Here is a 20,106-nt window from a genome sequence, read left to right as displayed (position 1 = left end):
GCACACCGTCTCCTCCCTGATGTCTGTTTCCGCCCCAGTGTTCCCATCAGCCTGGAATGCCCACCGGCTGGTAATCAGTGTTATACCACAGGAATATTTGTTGGTGTCAATTGCACACTGTTGCAGTCTAGATAGATTGAGCCTCTGCCACTGCTGACTCCATGAAAGCAAATGAACCTTTCTGAGAGAGATCAGTTTGAATAACAGTGCTGAAGGGCCCAAGACTGTGTGGCTGAGCGAGTGTCTTTCTGCGGGGAAACTGACAAGGACAGCGATCAGTCCTTTGTCCCCGAGGACGTAATTCCTCTCTATCCCGAGATCCTTATCTGGAATGTTCTGACTGCTCAGGTCCCCTGCTGAGGGGTGATTACAATGACAGCAGCCGACGCCAGGCACTCACTGTGGGTGAGGGACCCACTTGTGCATATGTGTGTGTTTGCTTTCCCTACATCACCGTCTTGAACGATGACCACCCTAGGAGACAGGGGATAACAGCCCCATTTTACAGCTCAGGAAACTGAGGCTCAGAGAGGCGAAGCCATTTGCCAGCTTCCATTTGGCAGAACGGAGTGTCAAAGAAGAGGATGATGAGGCTACTTTCAGACATGATTCTGCCACACAGTGGCCTGGGCCAGCCCTTATTTAAAATTATAGGCGATTTTACTTTCAAAGGGCTTCCCTGGTGGTTCAGAGGTTAAAGCGTCTGCCTCCAATGCGGGAGACCTGGGTTCAATCCCTGGGTAGGGAAGCTCCCCTGGAGAGGGAAATGGCAACCCACTCCAATATTCTTGCCTGGAGAATCCCATGGACGGAGGAGCCTGATAGGCTACAGTCCATGGGGTCGCAAAGAGTCAGACACAACTGAGCGACTTCACCACCTATACACCTTACTTTCAAGACAGAAATGAATCTCAAGGAACCAGCAGGATGTGCAAGGCCCACCAGAGCCTGACCCTGACCTCCTTGCTCCCCAGCCTTCTCTCTAATCACCCCCCCACCTCTGTCCCCTGTTCTCCTTCCTTTCTCTTTTCATCCACCTCAGCCAGGCCTCCAGGGTCTTCCCACACCCCTCTGTTCTGCCTTATAACTCTGGATCCTCAAATCTTCCTGTGTCTCCTACAAGGTCACTTGTACAGTTTTTAGTTAAAAATAAGCAAAACACAAACTAAAAACATCCAAATTTCCCCAGTCCCAGGACAATACAGCCCTGAGTCAGGGCACACAGCTTTCAGAAGAGACTGTGGGTTGGTTACAGCCCCTTTCATCCTCTTACCGGGATGACCTTGTGCAGTGAGCAACCTACCCAACTGTACATGGTGGTCCTGCCCAGAGACTGGGTTAGAGGCCTGTCCTCTCTGTCCTCTTGGCACACAGAGCTGCTCTCTTCCTAAGCATTTATCACATTTAATATGATTGTTTCTGCTTTCTTATTAGGACCATGAGATTCTGGGTCCTCGATTTCTGTAGCTCTAATGCTTAACTGGGGCTGGCCCAGATCACTCCAAGTCTCCATAGTCAGCAAAAGGAAGAAAAGAAAGGTGGCAGCCCCACATCTACGGATCAAAATGTGCCAGCATCCTGGCAAGCCTTGGGTCCCACCTTAAAGGGGCCACCCTCAGCGCGGGCCAGGTAGAGGACTCAAAGTCCCCGGCCCCAAACTAACTGGCCTCTGTTCTCTTTCTAAGCTGAGCCCCCAGAGGGAGATGCCGGCCAATCAGATACTTACCTTCTGCCCTCCGAAATCCTGGGGAGCAGCAGTCTGAGCAAGGAGAACCCCGAAGAGAGCGTGACCACGGCCCCTCTGAATCCAGTGCAGTCTGGGGATGAGCTTCGCGAGCCGGAGCTGGAAGGAACCGTCCCCTTCGCGCCTCAAGACCCGGCGGCTGTGTCTACGCTGCTTCCGCTTCGGAGGAGCCGGGCACCAGGCACGCCTTCCCCGCCAGGAAGAAGCCGCCTTCGCTCAAGCAGGTGAACCTGGCCAGGAAGCAGCTGAGGCCGAAGGCCACCCCCGCAGCGGCCACGCAGAGGACCGCGTCCCAGCCCGCGTCCCCGGGCCCGGGTCTCCTGGCCGCCGCCCCGGGGAAGCCCCGCCCACCCGGTGACCAGGACCCCGTGGCCTCCGCAGGGGAGCAGACCCGCCCGCGCTCTCTGTCCTCCGAGGAGCCCCTCTGGCTGGAGCGGAAGGAAGGCGCGGTCCCCACGACCCCCGCGCCCCTGCAGATCGCCCCCTTCACCTCGCAGCCGCTGGTGGCCCACACCCTCCCCCAGAGCCCTGAACCCGGGGCGCCCGCTGTGCCCGAGGAGGCCCCGGAGGCTCCCCTCGAGGATGCAAGCCCCGGGACGCTGATGGACAAAGGGGAGACCGAGCTGGCCGGGTCAGCCTCAGAGGAGAGCCAGGAGACCACCACGTCCACCATCATCACCACCACGGTCATCACCACCGAGCAGGCCCCAGGTAGGCAGCCCCCAGCCCCTCCGGCCCTGCAGCAACTGTGAGGTGGCAGCTTCTGCGATGGGGGGAGGGGGCGCGTCAGGGAGAGGGGGCCCCGTGTCCCCCCCCTCCCCAAGGTTCATGCCCTGCCATTGGTTACCATCTATGCAGCCCTAGCTATGAACTTGACCCTGGGGTTAAAAACTAGCATCCCCATTTTCAGAGATGAGACCCCTGAGACCCTAAGACATCAGACAACCTGCCCAAGGTCTCACAGCTGAAGAGCAGGATTCAAAACCGCTCCTCCTGGAACAGAGTCCTTTCACCTGTTGAGAAGGCCCTAGCCTTCCAAGGTGCTTTTGCTCTCGCCCCTGCATGAACTTGATAGAATGCACTTCTGTGTTCCAGTCTTTTCTTCCGTCTTCTATCCCATCTTCAAGCGCATCACAGGGGCATCGGCTGTCAATTACACGTCGATCCGGGACAGATGCAATGTGGCTGCTCAGGAAAGACTGGGAGCTCTGGGCTTTTGACCCCTGCTCATTGTGTGACCTTGGCCCAGATGTGCTCCCTCTCTGAGCTTTGCTTTACTTGTCTCTAAGATAAGAGTGAAACATCAGTCCCATGTCAGCTCTTGCTATTTGATTATTATGTTGAGTGTGGAGCTGAAGGAGGAGGAACAGCAGGGGCAGCAGTGGGGATGGGAACACCAGTGTTCAGAGGCCCTGTTCCAGCCAACAGCCCACCTGAGAGATGACATCTCAGCTCTTTGTGTCCTGATGACAGTGCCTTTCCTCCAGCTGTCTGCAGTGTGAGCTTCTCTGATCCTGAAGGGTACATCGACTCCAGTGATTACCCGCCGCTGCCCCTCCACAACTTCCTGGAGTGCACGTACAACGCGACAGTCTACACTGGCTATGGGGTGGAGCTGCAGGTAACCCCACGAAGTTGCCCTGTCTTGGCTGCTTCTCCCAGCAGGAGATCTCCTCTGAAGGGTCATCAGAGTCAGGCTTATTTTCATCTTAACCAGTTCGGTTCTCTCTTTGCCCTAACTGGGGGGAATTGAGCTGGGCTTTGGCGATTGAATAGGAGTTCCCAACTCAGAAGAACTACCTTGGCACACGTGGAGGGAAGGGGATATATAGATAAATTGTAAGCCGTTATACCCAGAAGGAAAGTCCTGTGATATCCTGCTTGTTGAACACACACATACTCATGGAAGCCCCACATGGTTCATTTGATTCATAAACTTTTGGCTGCAAACTAAGACGGGAAAAGCAGGGTAGCATCATCCTCAAAATCCTGGGTCTTAAGTCCCAGCTCTATCAGTTAATGCTGCATGACTTTGGGCAAGGGACTCCACCTCTCTGAGTCTGTTTCCCTATTAGTGAAACAGAGATTAAAATGTTGCTACTTTGTGGAGTTTCAGGGAGGAATATATATAATAGTACACAAAGAGTATTCAGCCAGAGTCTAGGGGAGAGAGAGAGGGCGCTCAATGCCTGTCACCCATTATCCCCACCCTCGTTCCGGGCCATTGCCAACCCACCGCCCCATCTTTAGAAGTGCTTTTTTATATGCACTGAGGCAACATGCCAACAAGTAGTGACCTGTCTGGTTCACTGTCCGAGAGAGGAGAGGACTGCCCTGAAGCCAGAAATGGAGGCCAGTACCACGTGGTGGCAGACCCCTCCAGGCCAAGGGCAGAAGGCTGGGCATGTGCTTTGTTCTCATGGGCAAGAAAGTGCCCCCAAGATTTTAAGCAGAGTCAGCTGCATGACCTAAGCAGAACTCTACCCTAGGAAGGTTTTCTGGTTTATAGAGAGAATAAAAGATAAGCCTCTCAGCAGAATGTGTGCCCAGAGCTTGGCACAGTGGTCAGTACTTTATAAACGTTCCCAGAATTAAACTGGAGAAAAGTTGCAGTTCATCTGATGCTGACACTTAAGGAACACTTCCCTCCACTTGAACAGATCCACTCTGTCTAATACTGTGTGGCGCTTTTTGTCAGGGACAGCAGAATTCCTTCAGCGAGCATCTATAATGTACCAGTCGTAGCAATGGGGGGCATGATGGTGTGCAAAACTGGTGCAGGGGTTGCCCTCAGGGAGGTCACTGTTTTATGGTTGAGATAGACGCACATGAAGACATTGGGCTGCCGTTTGAAATGACCTCTAACAGACGTTCACAGTGGATGTAGAATCACAGTGGAGGGACAGGCAACCTCCCTGGCAGTCAGGGAAGGTTTCACAGAGGAGGGCAATTTTAGTGGGGCTTTGGCAGATGAGTAGGAGTTCATCAAAGAGCAGAAAAGAGTAAGGTGTATATATATATATATACATGGGCTGAAAGGGGAAGGGCTCGTGGGTAATTCTTGCCTTGTTTACACAAGAGGCAGAGGATCTGGAGTCCCTGGCCCTACTACGGCAGGTGGAAATATTCAAATTGGGGACTGGGGACTGACTAAAGTCCCCACCCCACCCCCTTCTCCGATTGGTCACCATCCTTGTAAATAAAGTATCTCCCTTCTTCCCCTCCCAAGCCTGGAAAGCAGACTCAGCAAACCAAGTACACAGTCCTTTGAGGAGGTTCTGCCAGTGAAGCCAGCATTGGGGAGGAGAAGAACATGGACCTGAAAAGCCCTAGAGATGGCCGCCCCCTCCCCCGACCCCGCACTCCCTCCCCAGTTTGTGCAGAAGGGCAAGAATGTCTTCAGTCAGTCTGCAAAGCCGAGCACATAGTCAAGCACCTACTATGTGCCAGGCGCTATTTTAGGCCCTGGGGACCCTGAGCAGCACAAAAATTTTCCCTCCTCCCTGGAGCTGACCTTTGATGAAATGCCTTCTTCCGTCTCCCTGGAGACGGGACCTCAGGCCCAAGCTGATCAAAGCCCTACCCCCACCTGCCAGGTCCAGAAAAATCTGTCTCAGCTGCCAACCTCCAGAAAGCCTCTCCTGCAGGACCCAGCAAAGGGGGCTGAAGATCCTTGTGGCACCTCCCCTGCAGCTTCAGGAGCTGTCAGGGAGCCCAGAGGTTCTCAGGGCTCCGAGTGTTTCCGGGGCTGGGGCGTGGCCCCCCATCCACCCCATGCACTAGGGGCTCCTTAAGAGGGTGCTGCCTGGGGACCCTCAGAGCCTGGGAGGACCCCTGTCTCAAACACGACTCAGATCCTGTCTGCCCCTGCCCGTACCCAGGTGAAGAGCGTGAATCTGTCCGAGGGGGAGCTGCTCTCCATCCGAGGGGTAGACGGCCCCTCCCTGACCGTCCTGGCCAACCACACGCTCCTGGTCGAGGGCCAGGTGATCCGCAGCCCCACCAACACCATCTCCGTGTACTTCCGCACCTTCCAGGACGACGGCCTTGGGACCTTCCAGCTGCACTACCAGGGTAAGGCCAGGCCAGGGCTGTTGAGATGTACCTTTGGCCTCCATTCCCCTCCAGCGCCAAGGACTGCCACCCGCTTTGTGCCGGTTTGGTAACACCATGGACCCCTTCTTAGATTCGCGATTCCTTCTGTAATTAATGTGGCTGTATCTCGTCTTAGCTGCGGCACACAGGATCTTCACTGTGACGTGCCGGCTCATTCATTGTGGCACATAGACTCTAGTTGCTGTGTGCGGGTTTGGTTGTCCCGAGACATATGGGGTCTTGGTTCCCTGACCAGGGATCAGACCCAGCTTCCCTGCATTGCAGGGTGGATTCTTCACCACTGGACCACCAGGGAAGTCCCTTAGATTCGTGTTTTTAAGAGCATAAAATAAAATATATACAATTCAAAAGGAAGCCGTTCATACTGAACAGCACTTGTCAAAACATTGTTCTGATCTATGATATCATAATCTATGTGCTTCTTTATTAACACATTAAATCATATTTCCCAGTGGCTCTGATAATTATTGTAATTTCAAAGGAGCATAAGAAATATGTCAAGATATTCATTTTGATGTGAACATATCTGATTCCCTTGGTGACAAAGCCACGGGTGCTGTGACTGTGTAACAGTTTGTCGTCTACCTTTGCGGTTAACCTTGAACCTGTTCAGTGAAGAATAAGCAAGCCCGCTTTTCCCATTCGAGTTCATGGCCCCTGAATCTGACACCAGTCCCATGAAGGCCCACGGGCTTCTGGGAGGGAGCCTCTGCTGCCAGGGTCCCTTGCTTTTTTTCCTTCTCCGCTTCCTTCTGTATTTGTCTGCTTCTGGTCTCCTTTTGTTTCCTATTTACCGTTTCCCTCTCTTCTCTTCTCTCTTTTCTTTATTTTCATTTCTTTGGTTGCATCGCAAAGCATATGGGTTCTTAGTTCCCCAAACAGGGCTTGAACCCACGGCCTCCCACGTTGGAAGTGCAGAGTCTTAACCGCTGGACTATCCGGGAAGTCCCAGCTTCCTTCATTTCTTTCCTTGCACCTCTCCCTTGCTTCATTCCCACCCCCCTCTTCTCTCTTCCTTCTCTCTCTCCTTCAATGTCATCCCATTTTCCCCCACCTCCTAGGACGCTTCCTTCCTGGGAGCTCTCCCTGGATACATGCCAAGTATCTGCCAGGGAGGGGGGCGCCCTTCGCCACACCTCGGGAAATCAACAGCCATCCACGTTTACGTCACATTGACCAAATGTCTGGAAAAATACTTCATTTAAAAATTTCCCCTTGGATGTTTCTGAAACAGATGGGTGACTGTATACAGGAGTATCCGTTCCCTCGCACCTTCTCAGTATGCAGACGAGCGTCTGTTGTCTTTGTTAATTAAAAAATGGGGGAAAAAATAGCTCATTGAGCCATGAACTTGAATTCAGTCCTCCTCATGAGTACTGGGAATGCAGGAATCCTCAACTGCAGGAGAGATCAGACCACAGTCCAGGGATGGACTCCGCATTCTCTTATCAAAATAAAACTTGAGGAGCTCAACGTGGCCACGGGCACCCTTCTGCCACTCCATCCAGCAAGCTCTGTCCACTGCAGTTGACCTAAAGAGGCTCTCCTCTGGCGTTTGCCATTTAATCCTTACTGCCCCCCATGCAATAGGGACAGTCCTAGGGGAGGAGAGTGAGTTCAGGGCACTGTTCACTTCCCAAGGTCACCTGGTTTTTACGTGATGGAGTAAGAGAACATAAGTTCACATCAGTCTCTTCCGCAGCCCGAGCCCTGACCTCCCGGGACTTAGTTCCAGCTCTCACATCCTTGGCATTTCCTAAAGAACTGGTTCTCCCAACCCTGGCCCAAGAGCCTGCATTTTTAACAAACGCCTAAGCTGCTCGTATGGGTGGGACTAACCTATCTGGGTGATCCCGCCCCTCCTGTGCTCAAGGAGAAAGTATTTCTGTCTCCACAAGGAGAGAGGCTCCGGGGAGGGGTGGGGACACCCCAAACCTGCTGTCTCTGGTTAGGCAGGGTGGGGGGCGGGGTGAGCTTTGAGCCTAGAGAAAAGTGCTCGTCTGGCAGTCTCAGCAGCGCGTGATCAAGTCGAGTCACAGAAATACACTCCTCTAGCGCTTGGGAGTCCCTGGGGGCCTCATCTTTTCTCCTCAGCACAAACCAGCTCCTGGGATGTGGGTCGCGTTCTCCGTCTCCTGCTCTGAGAGATGACTGTCTGCCCCGGCATCTCTCCCCAGCCTTCATGCTAAGCTGCAGCTTCCCCCGCCGGCCTGACTTCGGGGACGTCACGGTGATGGACCTGCACTCGGGCGGGGAGGCCCACTTCCACTGCCACCTGGGCTACGAGCTCCAGGGCGCCAAGACGCTGACGTGCATCAATGCCTCCAAGCCCCACTGGAGCAGCCGGGAGCCCATCTGCTCAGGTACACGCCAGCCTCAGCCGGACCCACCATGGGTGGTCTCCCAGGAGAGGAGAGACCAGCCCCCAGGGGGTTAAAGGGAAAGTGTTAGTCGCTCAGTCACGTCCGACTCTCTGTGACCCCACGGGCTGGAGTCTGCCAGGCTTTTCTGTCCGTGGAATTCTCCAGGCAAGCATACTGGAGTAGGTTACCATGCCCTCCTCCAGGGGATCTTCCTGACCCGGGCCTCACGCATTGCAGGCAGATGCTTTACTGTCTGAGCCACAAGGGAAGCCCGTGGTGTTAAGACTGACCTTCAGAAAGAGACTGCTCCAAAAATGTGGTGGCTGCCGGTTTTGTTACATGATAAAAATACACGTGACCTAAAAGTGACCATTAGTGACGTTTAGGACGTTCACAGTACCATGCAGCCGTCACCACTTCCCTCATCACCCCCTGAAGGACACTCTGGACCCATTCGCAGTCACTCCCTGTTTCCCCCTGTGTCCAGCCCCTGCTTCCTGTCTCTACAGACTCACCTATTCTGGACACTTCATATGCCTGGGGTCGTACATTATGTGATATTTTGAATCCAGCTTCTTTCACTCAGCATGGTGTTCTCAAGGTTCATCCATATAGTAGCATGTATCAGAAGTTCATTCCTTTTGATGGCTGAATAATATTCCATTATATAGACCACATTTTATCTGTTCCCTTATTGGGGGACATTCAAGTTGTTTTGGACTTTGGAGGTGTTACGAATAGTGCTGCTATGAGCACATGTGTGAACATTTTGACATGGACGTATGTTGTCATTTCTCTTGGGTATATGCTGCTAAGTCTCTTCAGTCATGTCCGACTCTGTGCAACCCCATAGACGGCAGCGCACCAGGCTCCCCCGTCCCTGAGATTCTCCAGGCAAGAACACTGGAGTGGGTTGCCATTTCCTTCTCCAATGCATGAAAGTGAAAAGTGAAAGTGAAGTCGCTCAGTTGTGCCCAACCCTCAGCAACCCCATGGACTGCAGCCTTCCAGGCTCCTCCGTCCATGGGATTTTCCAGGCAAGAGTACTGGAGTGGGGTGCCATTGCCTTCTCCGTCTCTTGGGTATATACCCGTAAGCAGAGTTGCTGGGTCACATGGTAGTTCCACATTTCAGTTTTGAAGGAACCGTCGAAGCATTTTCCACTGGCTGCACCATGTCCTTTCCCTCCAGCCATGTATGAAAGTACCAGTTTCTCCACATCCTCACCAGCACTTCTTTTCCATGCCTTCTTTTTATTCTGACAGCCATCCTAGTGAGTGTGAAGGTATCCTAGTGTGACTCTGCATTTTCCCAGTGGCTGATGACATTGATCATCTTTTCATATGCTTGTTGGCCATTTGTGTATCTTCTGGGAGAAAAGTTCATTCAAGTCCTTTGCCCATTTTTAAAATGTAGTTGTCTTTTTCTTGAGTTGTAAGAATTCTTTATGTTTTCTAATTACTAGACTCTTATTAGATATATGATTTGCAAATATTTTCTCCCACTCTGTGGGTTGTCTTTTCGCTTCTTAATAGCTTGCTTTTTGTTGTTCAGTAGCTAAGTCGTGTCCAACTCTTTGTGACCCCACAGACTGCAGTACACCAAACTTCCCTGTCCTTAGCTATCTCCCAGAGTTTGCTCAAACTCTTGTCCGTTGAGTCAGTGATACCGTCCAACCATCTCATCCTTTGTCACCCCCTTAGTGTCCTTAATTTTGGCAAAGTCTAATTTATGGGGGATTTTTTTTCTGGTTGTTGTTGCTTGAGCTTTTGATGTGACAGCTGCCATATTATGAGCCCACTCCATAAGCCAGGGCTGTGATGAATCCTCACAGCAGTCCTACACGGCATGAACCATTATCCCCATTTCACAGATGAGGGAACGGAGGCTCACGGAGGTGAAGTTTCTTCCTCAAAGTCACCAGATAGAAACTGAGCTGGATCTAGAGTCCTTCTCTCTTGAGCTGTTTCCCTTACACAATCACTATTTAAAGTGCAGACTGGGGAGATTATTAGAAATTCATAATCCTGGGCCCCACACAAAACCAAGCGAATCAAAAATCTACATTTAGCTTGCTCTCTTTGTGGTTCATTGCTGCACATCATAGATTGAGAAGCACACTGTGCTACACTCTCTCTGCACCAGTGGCCGCAACCTTGACCTTCCTCAGTTATCGATTGAGTAGTACCCTGTTAGATCCTCAAAAGTCCTGACTGTGGCCAGGAGAGTACAGGCTGCTCACATTAACTGAGCACCTACTATGTGCCAGGCCATGAGCCATGTACAAACAGGATACTGGGAATAAGAAAAACGTTGTTCCTGCCCTCTAGGCATTTGTAGTCACTAGAATTCAAGATGCAAATGAGAGCTGATGGTAAATTCTGAGATTTAATTATTGCAGTATTATTCTCACAAAGCTGTTCAGAATTTTGTGTGTGTGTGTGTGTGTTTAAAAAAACAAAAGAAAAATCCAAACCATAGGGCAGTTGGTCTCCATGCCTCCCTCGAGTTAATTTTTATCTATGTATGAAATCAGAGAGGAATTAAGCCTAAATTTGTGCTAAGAAAGATGGATGGGGAGCCACGGCTGGCAAATTGAAGCCAAACAGAGTCATCAGTCGGCTTAATAAGGCAAGGAAGGGGAGCAGAGAGGCAGCAAATGAGCAGCCGCTCAAAGAGGACAGATGGCTGGAGCCCCCCACCAGGGACAGCTCGTCCATCTCCTTGGCCCCTGAGCTATAGGGCAATGAGGCTGCCTGCATTCTGAGCACCTACTCTGTGCCAGGGATGGTGACAAGCCTTCTCCACGCAGTGTTTCGTTTCTCATCTCAGGCCATAAGGAGGGTGGAATTATTATTACTGCTTTACTAGAGGTTCAGAGAGCTTCCATGACTTGTCCTGGATCCACAGTGGGTAAGTGACATCGGGCAGACTTGAACCTCCACTTTGGGACAGGAGACAGAGTGCAGAGATGGAGGAGCCGGTACTCTGTCCGTGGTCCTGAAAAAAAGTGCAAGTCTTCCTAGCAACATCTTTGCTGTAGGTCACAGCAGAGTCCAGAGCAGGCAAGGGAGCTATTGGTCTTTCTCACCTCTGCAATTTTTTATTAGTCATGAAGTCATTCAACAAACATTTAATGAGGGCCAAATATCTTCTAAGAATAAAACTGCCTCCCAACATTTGCAGAACTCTTCTCAGTTCACAAACCATTTTTTCATGTATGTTAGATTTTTATGGTAAAAGTAATATATAACTCTGGTAAAAAAAAAAAATGTATTTCCAAGAAATACAAAAGTGCTGAAGAGTCTGACAAATCACTTTTATACCCCTGATCTCAATTGATCTTTGCATATAGCTCATTGAAATAGGTATGGCGGACCATTTTCTAACTTTTTTTTCCCCCACTTAAAACATAGAGAGCGTTTTCCTATACTCTGAAGTACTCTTTGATAACAAGGTTTTTAAAAACTATATGAATGGCATGCATCTCACCAAGCGTTTGTAAGTGGACATTCGTGTTATTTCTCAGTGTTTTGCTCTTAGAAGCAATCAAACAGTGAACATCATCATTCATACATTTTTGTGAAACTCTCTAAATCTTTTTTTGACATAAGTCCCCAGAACCTTAATTACCAGGTCAAAGTGTTTAAACACATTTTCCATATTTTTCATCAGATTTCCCTTCTGAAAGGTCATAGCAATTTGCATTCTAACCAGGCCTGAATGGAGAGCAACCATTTCTCATCACTGAAGATGGCGCTCCCCGTTTATTGCTGCTCTTTATCTGGGCCAATTAGGTGGACGGAGATAGAATATAGTTTAGATTTGCATTTCTTTTATTGTTAGGCTGACTTTTTTGAGTGCTTAACTAAGTACTAAAAGCAGACTTCTTCTTTGGAGAACTGCCTGTTTATGTCCTTCTTGATTACCATTTTGTAACTGAGAACCAGGGCACAGCCAGTGCGTCAAGGCACAGTCATTCATTCCCTGCCGGGGATGCATGGGGCAGTGGTTCCAGTCGTGGGACTGGATCTCCTGTCAAACAGGACGAACCTGTCTCCGGAGGAGGGGACTTGCCCATGGTCTTCCTCTTCCTAAGGGGTTGGGGTCAGAGAAGGATAAAACACTTACTTATCCTCCCCTCCACCTCTCTCTCTCTCTCCGCGATCCTCTCATTGCCCACCCACCCCTACTGTCTGGCTCCAGCCCCTTGTGGAGGGGCTGTGCACAACGCCACCATCGGCCGCGTCCTGTCCCCAAGTCACTCTGCGAATGCCAGTGGGAGCCAGTTCTGCGTGTGGACGATCGAAGCTCCAGAGGGCCAGAAGCTGCACCTGCACTTTGAGAGGCTGGCACTGCACGAGAAGGACAGGTAAACCCCTGAGGGTCCCCAGTGGCCTCATGGCTTCCCAGACTGTTAGGATGTGGCTTGGGATCTGGAGTCTTGAAATGGCTAAATTGTTGGCTCACGGAGGTCGAGAAAGGAAGAGCTGGGGAGGGAGGCGAGGATATTAGAAACCATCAGTTTTGATCTCCTCCTTTTATGCATAAGGAAACCAGGGCATACAGCAGGGTAGGGGGGAGAGGCAGGAAGGGAGTCCCCCTACCTTTCACTGCTTCGTCCCTTCTCCTGCACATCGCTTTTTGCAGTTGAGCAAGGAGAGAGCGTTTCCTGAGCACCTGCTCTGTGCCCAAATTATGCATTAGCCTCAAAGGAGAATGGGAGAGAAGAACATTGGTTCCTGGTGTGACAGGAAATTGAGATTCAAAAACCAGATGTATGCACATGAAGGAACTTTCGATAACAAGACAGGATTTAGCTAAGAGCACATCTGTCGATGTTAAGTAATAGGCACAGAAGCCAGAATCAGAAAACTTTGATAAGCTGAGACCTTATTCCAGAATATTCTGAAACATTCTAGAAAATTAGGATCTTGGCTGCTTAGAATTGCTGTGTTGGAAGGGGTTCCCTTGGAAACAGACAGTATGACAATGGTGTGAGAGAAAGTGGTTTATTTAGCAGCTGATCCTAGAAAGCACCAGGAAAATGAGCAGAGAAGAAAAGGGAGTAGATACAGTGTGTGTTAATAGTCAGGTGTCTTATCTACAGGGGTCCCCCAGGAAGCTGCATTTAGCATGGCTCAGAGACTTCCTGTCAGAGGGCAAGGGAGCTGGGGTGTTTATCTACCCACTCATTCACTGTGGAGTAGGGGTGCTCCTGGACACACTGACTGCCCAGCATTGCTCTCACCCCTTGAGCTGGCTGAACCGGCTGATTCTCAGAGACTCTGGAAACTGGCTAAAACTGGGTGAGCAAAGAGTGCTAAGGGGTATGGGTAGGGCACCCACAGAATGCCAGCACCTTCAAGTCCTGGAGTCTGTCCAACTTTCAACTTAGAATTATGGTGTCCTGGCTTCTTTGAGGCTTCAGACCTAAACCATTAACCTCTGGGAAAGGATTCTGAGAAAATACCAGACAACTGAATAATTTACCCAACTCTGGAGTCCACTTCCCTCCAAACTGTTCAGCTTTATCCTGGACAACTCTGTATCAATAAATCACTGCCTTAAAGTACAAGGTGTCTAATAGGGGCTTCAGAGCATGGATTCTCTGTAGCATCAGAATGACCTCAGGAACCTTTAAGAAAAACATGCCCAGTCTCTTCCCCCTGGAGACTCATTGAGAAGCAAGACCTGGGAGCCCTCAGTGATGAATGCTTTTTAACATTCAGACCTCTGGTTTGCCTCTTCTGAACGGTACTGGGAATAAACCAAGTGTACGTTTAGACCAGACAGTGAGAAGCAGAGAGAAAGAAAAATTAACCAAAATGAGTATTTTCTGAAAGTTTATGAAATCCTGATAAATGAGCCGACAGACACATGGACACTGTAGTTTCACTGGGTGTTTCTGTGGAGCCCTGCAAGGGTTTATGAAAGGGAGGTGTTGACAACCACCAGGGAAAACCAGTGCTCAAGTGTCTCTAGGGAAAGAAGCTTGGAGTCGCTCATCAAGATCAAAGCACACACACTCACACTCACACACACACAGGAGCGAAGATACTCGCTGTGCTAAGAAGAAAGGGGAGCTTTATCTGTCCATGGACTTTATTGAGGGAAAACAGCTTAAGTACCACAGTTGCAAGAGCTTAGAGCTAGAGAAGGCTCCATGTAAGATATGGGACCTTGATCTAAACCTTAGAGATTCACTCAGGGAACCGAAAATAAGGTGAGTGGATGGAGTAGCTCGCCCAAGCAGGGAGAATAGGAGTGGAGATGGACAAAGATGAGGAGGTAAATGTGGGCCATCTTCTGAAGGGCTTTGGCTGCCAGATGCTTCTAGAAGCTGCAGAGAGTCATGGAAGGATTTTGAGTAGAGGAGTGAAATGAAATTTTAAAGATGATTTCCAACCCCCCCCAAAATGAACTCTTTCTAAACTCCAGTCCCATAATATGCAGCATAGAAAGTGGGTTCTCTGGTCAAATATGTTTGGGAGACACTACACCCAGGCTCTATCTTGGTATCAAGGCACATTGACTGGCAAAGGCACTGACAAGTCCTGCAAGGGAACAAAATGTTTAATTTTCATTTAAATTTTCCAAGCCCATTTGACCATAGACTATACATAGATTTGAGATAAAACTCTTCATTATTTCAGACATTCTAGAGAACATAGCTAGAAAACTGCTATCTTGGGAAGAGTCATTGACTGTAGAGATTTTGAGATCCTGAGGATTTTCCCTGGAGCAACCTTTGTTGCCAAAGGCTTCAATTCTCCTAAAGAAGAGTCCTGGGAATGGCCCCAAAGACACGATACAGTCAAGAGGGATTAGAAGATTGTGAAGAGGCCCTTGGCCTCTATCCCAGCCCCCTCCTTATCTGAATCACAGTGGACACAAGGCAGAATAAATCGACTGAGACTCCAACATTTCTACATTTTGATGACATTAGAAATTCATATGATAAACCTTTTATATGGGTCATGGTAAAAAAAAAAAACTTGAAAAATTAAAAATGCCTAGTTATGATTCCATCCATAAAAGTAAGTGATCCAATTTGTGTACTGGTTCCTTCCACATCTTTGCATAACTTCTTTAAAACTGCCTCGGCTAGCAAAGAGTCAAGTGCCAAAGGGTTTTAATAACACTAAGAATGTCAACATGTCTGATACCTTTCAGTTTTCAGGGTGCTTCATCTTTTCAAAGCCCCCCTGGAAGACAGATAGGGAAGACTTTGTGACCCCTCCTTTTAGGACTGTGGAAAGTGAGGCCCGAGATGGGTTGAGACTTGTGTAACCTCAGTGGATGGGGAATTGGGGACTGGAAGTTGGGACTCCTCTAACTGCACACACAGTGTCCTCAGGAGGCAAGAGTCAGTGGCAGAGCCTGGTAGTGGTCCAACACTTGGTCGTCTGACCTGCATACCTGCACACTATACCCTTGGCCTCTAATCCCCACACTCTTGTACCCATTTTACAGATGAAGAATCTGAGGCTCAGTGGGGTAAAATGTTTTTGTCCAAAGTCCCACAGCTCAGAATTTAAAGGTGGGACTGTGGTTGTGTGTGTGTGTGTGTGTGTGTGTGTATGTGTGTGTGTGTGTATCAGTGTTTCAAGAATGTTATTAGCCCAATCATCCAACTTCTTAGTGAATAATAAATACTGCTACCGCTAAGTCGCTTGAGTCATGTCCAACTGTTTGCGACCCCATGGACCCCCTGCTTGGCTCCTCTGTCCATGAGATTCTCCAGGCAAGAATCCTGGAATGGGCTGCCATTTCTTCCTCCAGGGGATCTTTCCAACCCAGGGATTGAACCCACATCGCTCTCGTCTCCTGTACTGCAGGCAGATTCTTTACTGCTAAGCCACTGGGGAAGCCCATATTAGTAATAAATAATTGGTATCTATTAATTCAGTTGGTCATTACATCATACACAGCACCTTCCTTACAAGCTCAGAATCCATCCATGAGTCTAGGATAAGCATTGTACAGAAAGGGAGACAAATTTGGTGAGATGATGCAGAGTATCCTGGTGAGTATGGGGTGAAGTCGGGGTGTGAGTCAGGGAATGCGGTCCCAGAGCAGGTGCTCACAGCACACGCCTCCTGCTGCTGCATGTCAGTGGCCCCTGAAGACCTCTCATTGACCCCCATCTCCTTCCGCACTGCCAGGATGATGGTTTACAGCGGGTTGACCAACAAGTCCACTCTTCTCTACGACTCCTTCCAAACGGATAATGTCCCCTTCGAGGGCCTGCTGAGCGATGGTCACACCATCCGCATTGAATTCACGTCCCACCAGCCGCCAGCGGCCTCAGCCTTCAACATCCGGTTTGAGGGTGAGGGTCCCGGGGGGCCGCCCCCTCTGCTGGGTCTTCGCTGTGGGATTGAGGGAAGCATGGCAGGGCTGGGTCTTGGGAGGCAGAAATGTGACCTGCTAAGACTGGAGAAGAGGCCATGGCTAGACTGCCCCTTGGACCCCAAAGGCTGCCTCTGGGGCTGGGGAGGCAACGGTCCTTGTTCCCATTTCAGATATGAAAATAAAGAGGTAGAGAGGCCAGGTGAATGGCCAAGGGCCCTCAGCAGGTCAGCAGGAGCTGGAGTGGGGGTTCTGGTACCCGTTTTCCATGGGGTTGCCCTAGCAGCAGAAGGGGCGCCTGCTTTTGTGGCACAGCCCCACGCGCCTCCCCCGACTCGCGTGAGCTCGGCCCCGTGCGCCTCCCCCGACTCGCGTGAGCATGGCCCCGCACGCCTCCCCCGACTCGCATGAGCATGGCCCTGCGTGCCTCCCCTGACCGCCCCCGCCCCCCCTGACGCGTGAGCACGGCCCCGCGCGCCTCCCCCGACTCGCGTGAGCACGGCCCCGCGCGCCTCCCCCGACTCGCGTGAGCACGGCCCCGCGCACCTCCCCCGACTCGCGTGAGCACGGCCCCGCGCGCCTCCCCCGACTCGCGTGAGCACGGCCCCGCGCGCCTCCCCCGACTCGCGTGAGCACGGCCCCGTGCGCCTCCCCCGACTCGCGTGAGCACGGCCCCGTGCGCCTCCCCCGACTCGCGTGAGCATGGCCCCGCGCGCCTCCCCTGACGCGTGAGCACGGCCCCGCGCGCCTCCCCCGACTCGCGTGAGCTCGGCCCCGCGCGCCTCCCCCGACTCGCGTGAGCAGCTGCCCTCTTTTGTGTTCTGGCCCAGCCTTTGAGAAAGGCCACTGCTACGAGCCCTACATTCAGAACGGGAACTTCACCACGTCCGACCCGACCTATAACATCGGGACCATAGTGGAGTTTACCTGCGACCCCGGCCACTCTCTGGAGCAGGGCCCGGCCGTCATTGAGTGCATCAACGTGCGAGACCCGTACTGGAACGACACGGAGCCCCTGTGCAGAGGTGAGTGGGTCACAGCCCTCCCTCCAGGGTGTCCCAGGGCCCTCCACTCCTTCAGATGAAGAGATCCAGCTTGTATACCGATTCTAGGATTAGAACCCTTTCCAGGGCTCACTCTCCTTTGGGTCAGGTTTGCTGCTGATCCTTGAGAAAATTACAAAATGGATAAAATTGAAAAGGAGCCCCTTCCTCCGGATACAAGGCCCCATCATGCACAGCTGGGTGAGAAGATCTCTGCATGGAGTTCAGTTCCTACATACGCTGTGCAGACTTGTGCAGTGCATAGCCCACCCAACAGCACATGGCAACCCTGAGTCTAATTAATGATAATGATGATAATAATAGTTGTTAAGAGGAGTGCAAAAAAAAAAAAAAACTGTGTTGCAGGCACTCTGAGCATTATATGATGTAATCCTCACCACAATCCTGTCTTGTTCAGTTGCTAAGTCATGTCTGACTCTTTGTGACTCCATGGACTATTTGTTACCCACCGGACTCCTCTATCCATGGGATTTCCCAGGCAAAAATACTGGAGTGGGTTGCCCTTTCCTCTTCCAGAGGATCTTCCCAACTCAAGGATTGAACTTTCCTGCATTGGCAGGAGGATTCTTTACTGCTGAGCCACTGGAGAAGCCCAGTACCTGAGGAGCATATTATTATTGATCCCAGGTACAAAGAAATAACAGCTGTGATGTGACATGCCTCAGAAGACTGAGGGTAATTGGCAGAAGCAGGCATGGAACTCTGGTCTCTCTGTTCTCCGAAAGCTGGGCTCTTTGCCCCTTTGGACAGTGTCAGCTCTGTGGAACCCTCAGCTATGTGGACGCCCAGTGGCCTGCCCTCCCTGCTGAGCCACTCCATGCCTGAACTCAAGTGGGGAGTGTGGAATAATGAACAGAGCCCTGGCTCCTGGCAGCCGCTGCTCAGATGGCAGTTGGCATGAAGTCATAGCCTTGCCGTGGTGAGGGATTGATCCCTGTATTAAATGTGCTGGTTTAACAGAGCGGAATTTATTGGTGCTTTGGCCTCTGCCACATTGAGAACTTTCCAAAGCGGCAAACACAGAGTGAAATTTAAAGGGCCAAGTGCGGCCACACATCTCCACTTCCAGTTCGGAGCCAGGGCCCTCCACAGTAACATTAACTAAGAATTACTGAATGCTTACCTTGTGCCTGGCACTGTGCCGCGTCTGACATCCATGAGCTCAGTTAAGCCTCAGAATTATCCAGTGAGGTCTGCACTGGTGTTTCTCCCTGCTGTCCAGAGGGAGACAGCTGAGGCTCCAAGAACTTACATGCCTTGTCAACAGATCCTTTGGTGGCCAAGGCAAGACTCGAACTCAGGTCCACATGATTCAAATGCACCATCTCTTGGTCACTACACCCCCTGCTCAAGGGGGAGTCTGTTGAAGAGTTCCTTGAAACCTTGGGCTCTGTCCTTGGTCCTGAAAGACCAACCGCCATCCCTTAGTATCCGCAAGGGACTGGTTCCAGAACCAGCGCTACCCCCTACCCCAATATAAAAATTTGTGGATGCTCAAGTCCTTATATAAAAAGGCACATTCTCTTATATACTTTAAATCATTTCTGGATTACTTATAATACAAAGTAAATACTAGTAAACAATTGCAAACACCATGTAAATGATCCAGGAATGTCCTAAATGCAATGTAAATGCTATGTGAACAGCTGCTGGTGAGTGGAAAATTCAAGGTTTGGTTTCTGAAACTTTCTGGAGTTTTTTCAGACTTTGCTTCTCAGTTGGTTGAATCCCAGGGTTGCAGAACCCCCAGTACAATGTCCTTATACCGCCTTTGCCAGCCTTCAGCTGGAGGAGACAGGTGGCGGCCTGAATTTAATCCTTCCACACATGTATGGACTGTCTGGTCTCATAGCCCACACTCCCGGCTGTTCGCCATATCTGTTTCCTTATGCATCATGTCTGTCTGTCTGTGCCTTTTACAGCCATGTGTGGTGGGGAGCTCTCTGCTGTGGCCGGGGTGGTGCTGTCACCAAACTGGCCGGAGCCCTACGTGGAAGGTGAAGACTGTATCTGGAAGATCCACGTTGGCGAGGAGAAGCGGATCTTCTTAGACATCCAGTTGTGAGTGTTTCTGATAGGGGGACCCCCAGGTCTAGCCAGTTGGGGAAGAAATTGCTCCTGCTTGATTGTTTCGACCACTATTAATCAAGCACCTCCTGTGTGTCAGGGGCTGTGCAAATAACTGGGGTCCCTATGGTGGGGAAACAACATCGTACACACCCAGAAAGAGCCCCTGTCCTCAGGAAATTCAGTCTGCTCAGGAAGCATGCACTTAATGAGGAGATGCATCAGTGTAACTTTGTTAATGCACCTTTGTAAGGAAAGGCACCTGATGCTATGCGATTCTATAGTGGAGATCTGACGTCAAGAGGAAGGTCAGGGAAGCCTTTCCTGGAGGATCTGAGAAAGCTCAGAATGTAAAGATGAATTGGAGTGAACATATTCAAAAGGAACGGAATCCCCT

General features: G+C 50.6%; 1 protein-coding gene across 1 annotated transcript in view; it reads left to right on the top strand.

The window, feature by feature from the left end:
• SEZ6L (seizure related 6 homolog like) overlaps positions 1-20,106 on the top strand; it is a 74,031-nt gene that overhangs the window by 1,653 nt on the left and 52,272 nt on the right. Inside the window, 9 exon segments of the mRNA XM_018061199.1 lie at positions 1,686-1,906; positions 1,909-2,455; positions 3,232-3,365; positions 5,626-5,818; positions 8,038-8,223; positions 12,430-12,595; positions 16,392-16,558; positions 17,409-17,603; positions 19,565-19,703. Coding sequence (XP_017916688.1) covers positions 1,686-1,906; positions 1,909-2,455; positions 3,232-3,365; positions 5,626-5,818; positions 8,038-8,223; positions 12,430-12,595; positions 16,392-16,558; positions 17,409-17,603; positions 19,565-19,703 — 1,948 coding nt within the window.

The sequence above is a fragment of the Capra hircus genome, chromosome 17 (genome assembly GCF_001704415.2).
Source record: "Capra hircus breed San Clemente chromosome 17, ASM170441v1, whole genome shotgun sequence".
NCBI classification, from domain to species: Eukaryota; Metazoa; Chordata; class Mammalia; order Artiodactyla; family Bovidae; genus Capra; species Capra hircus.
The sequence above is the reverse complement of the archived record's forward strand: the minus strand, read 5'-3'. Positions and strand labels throughout refer to the sequence as shown.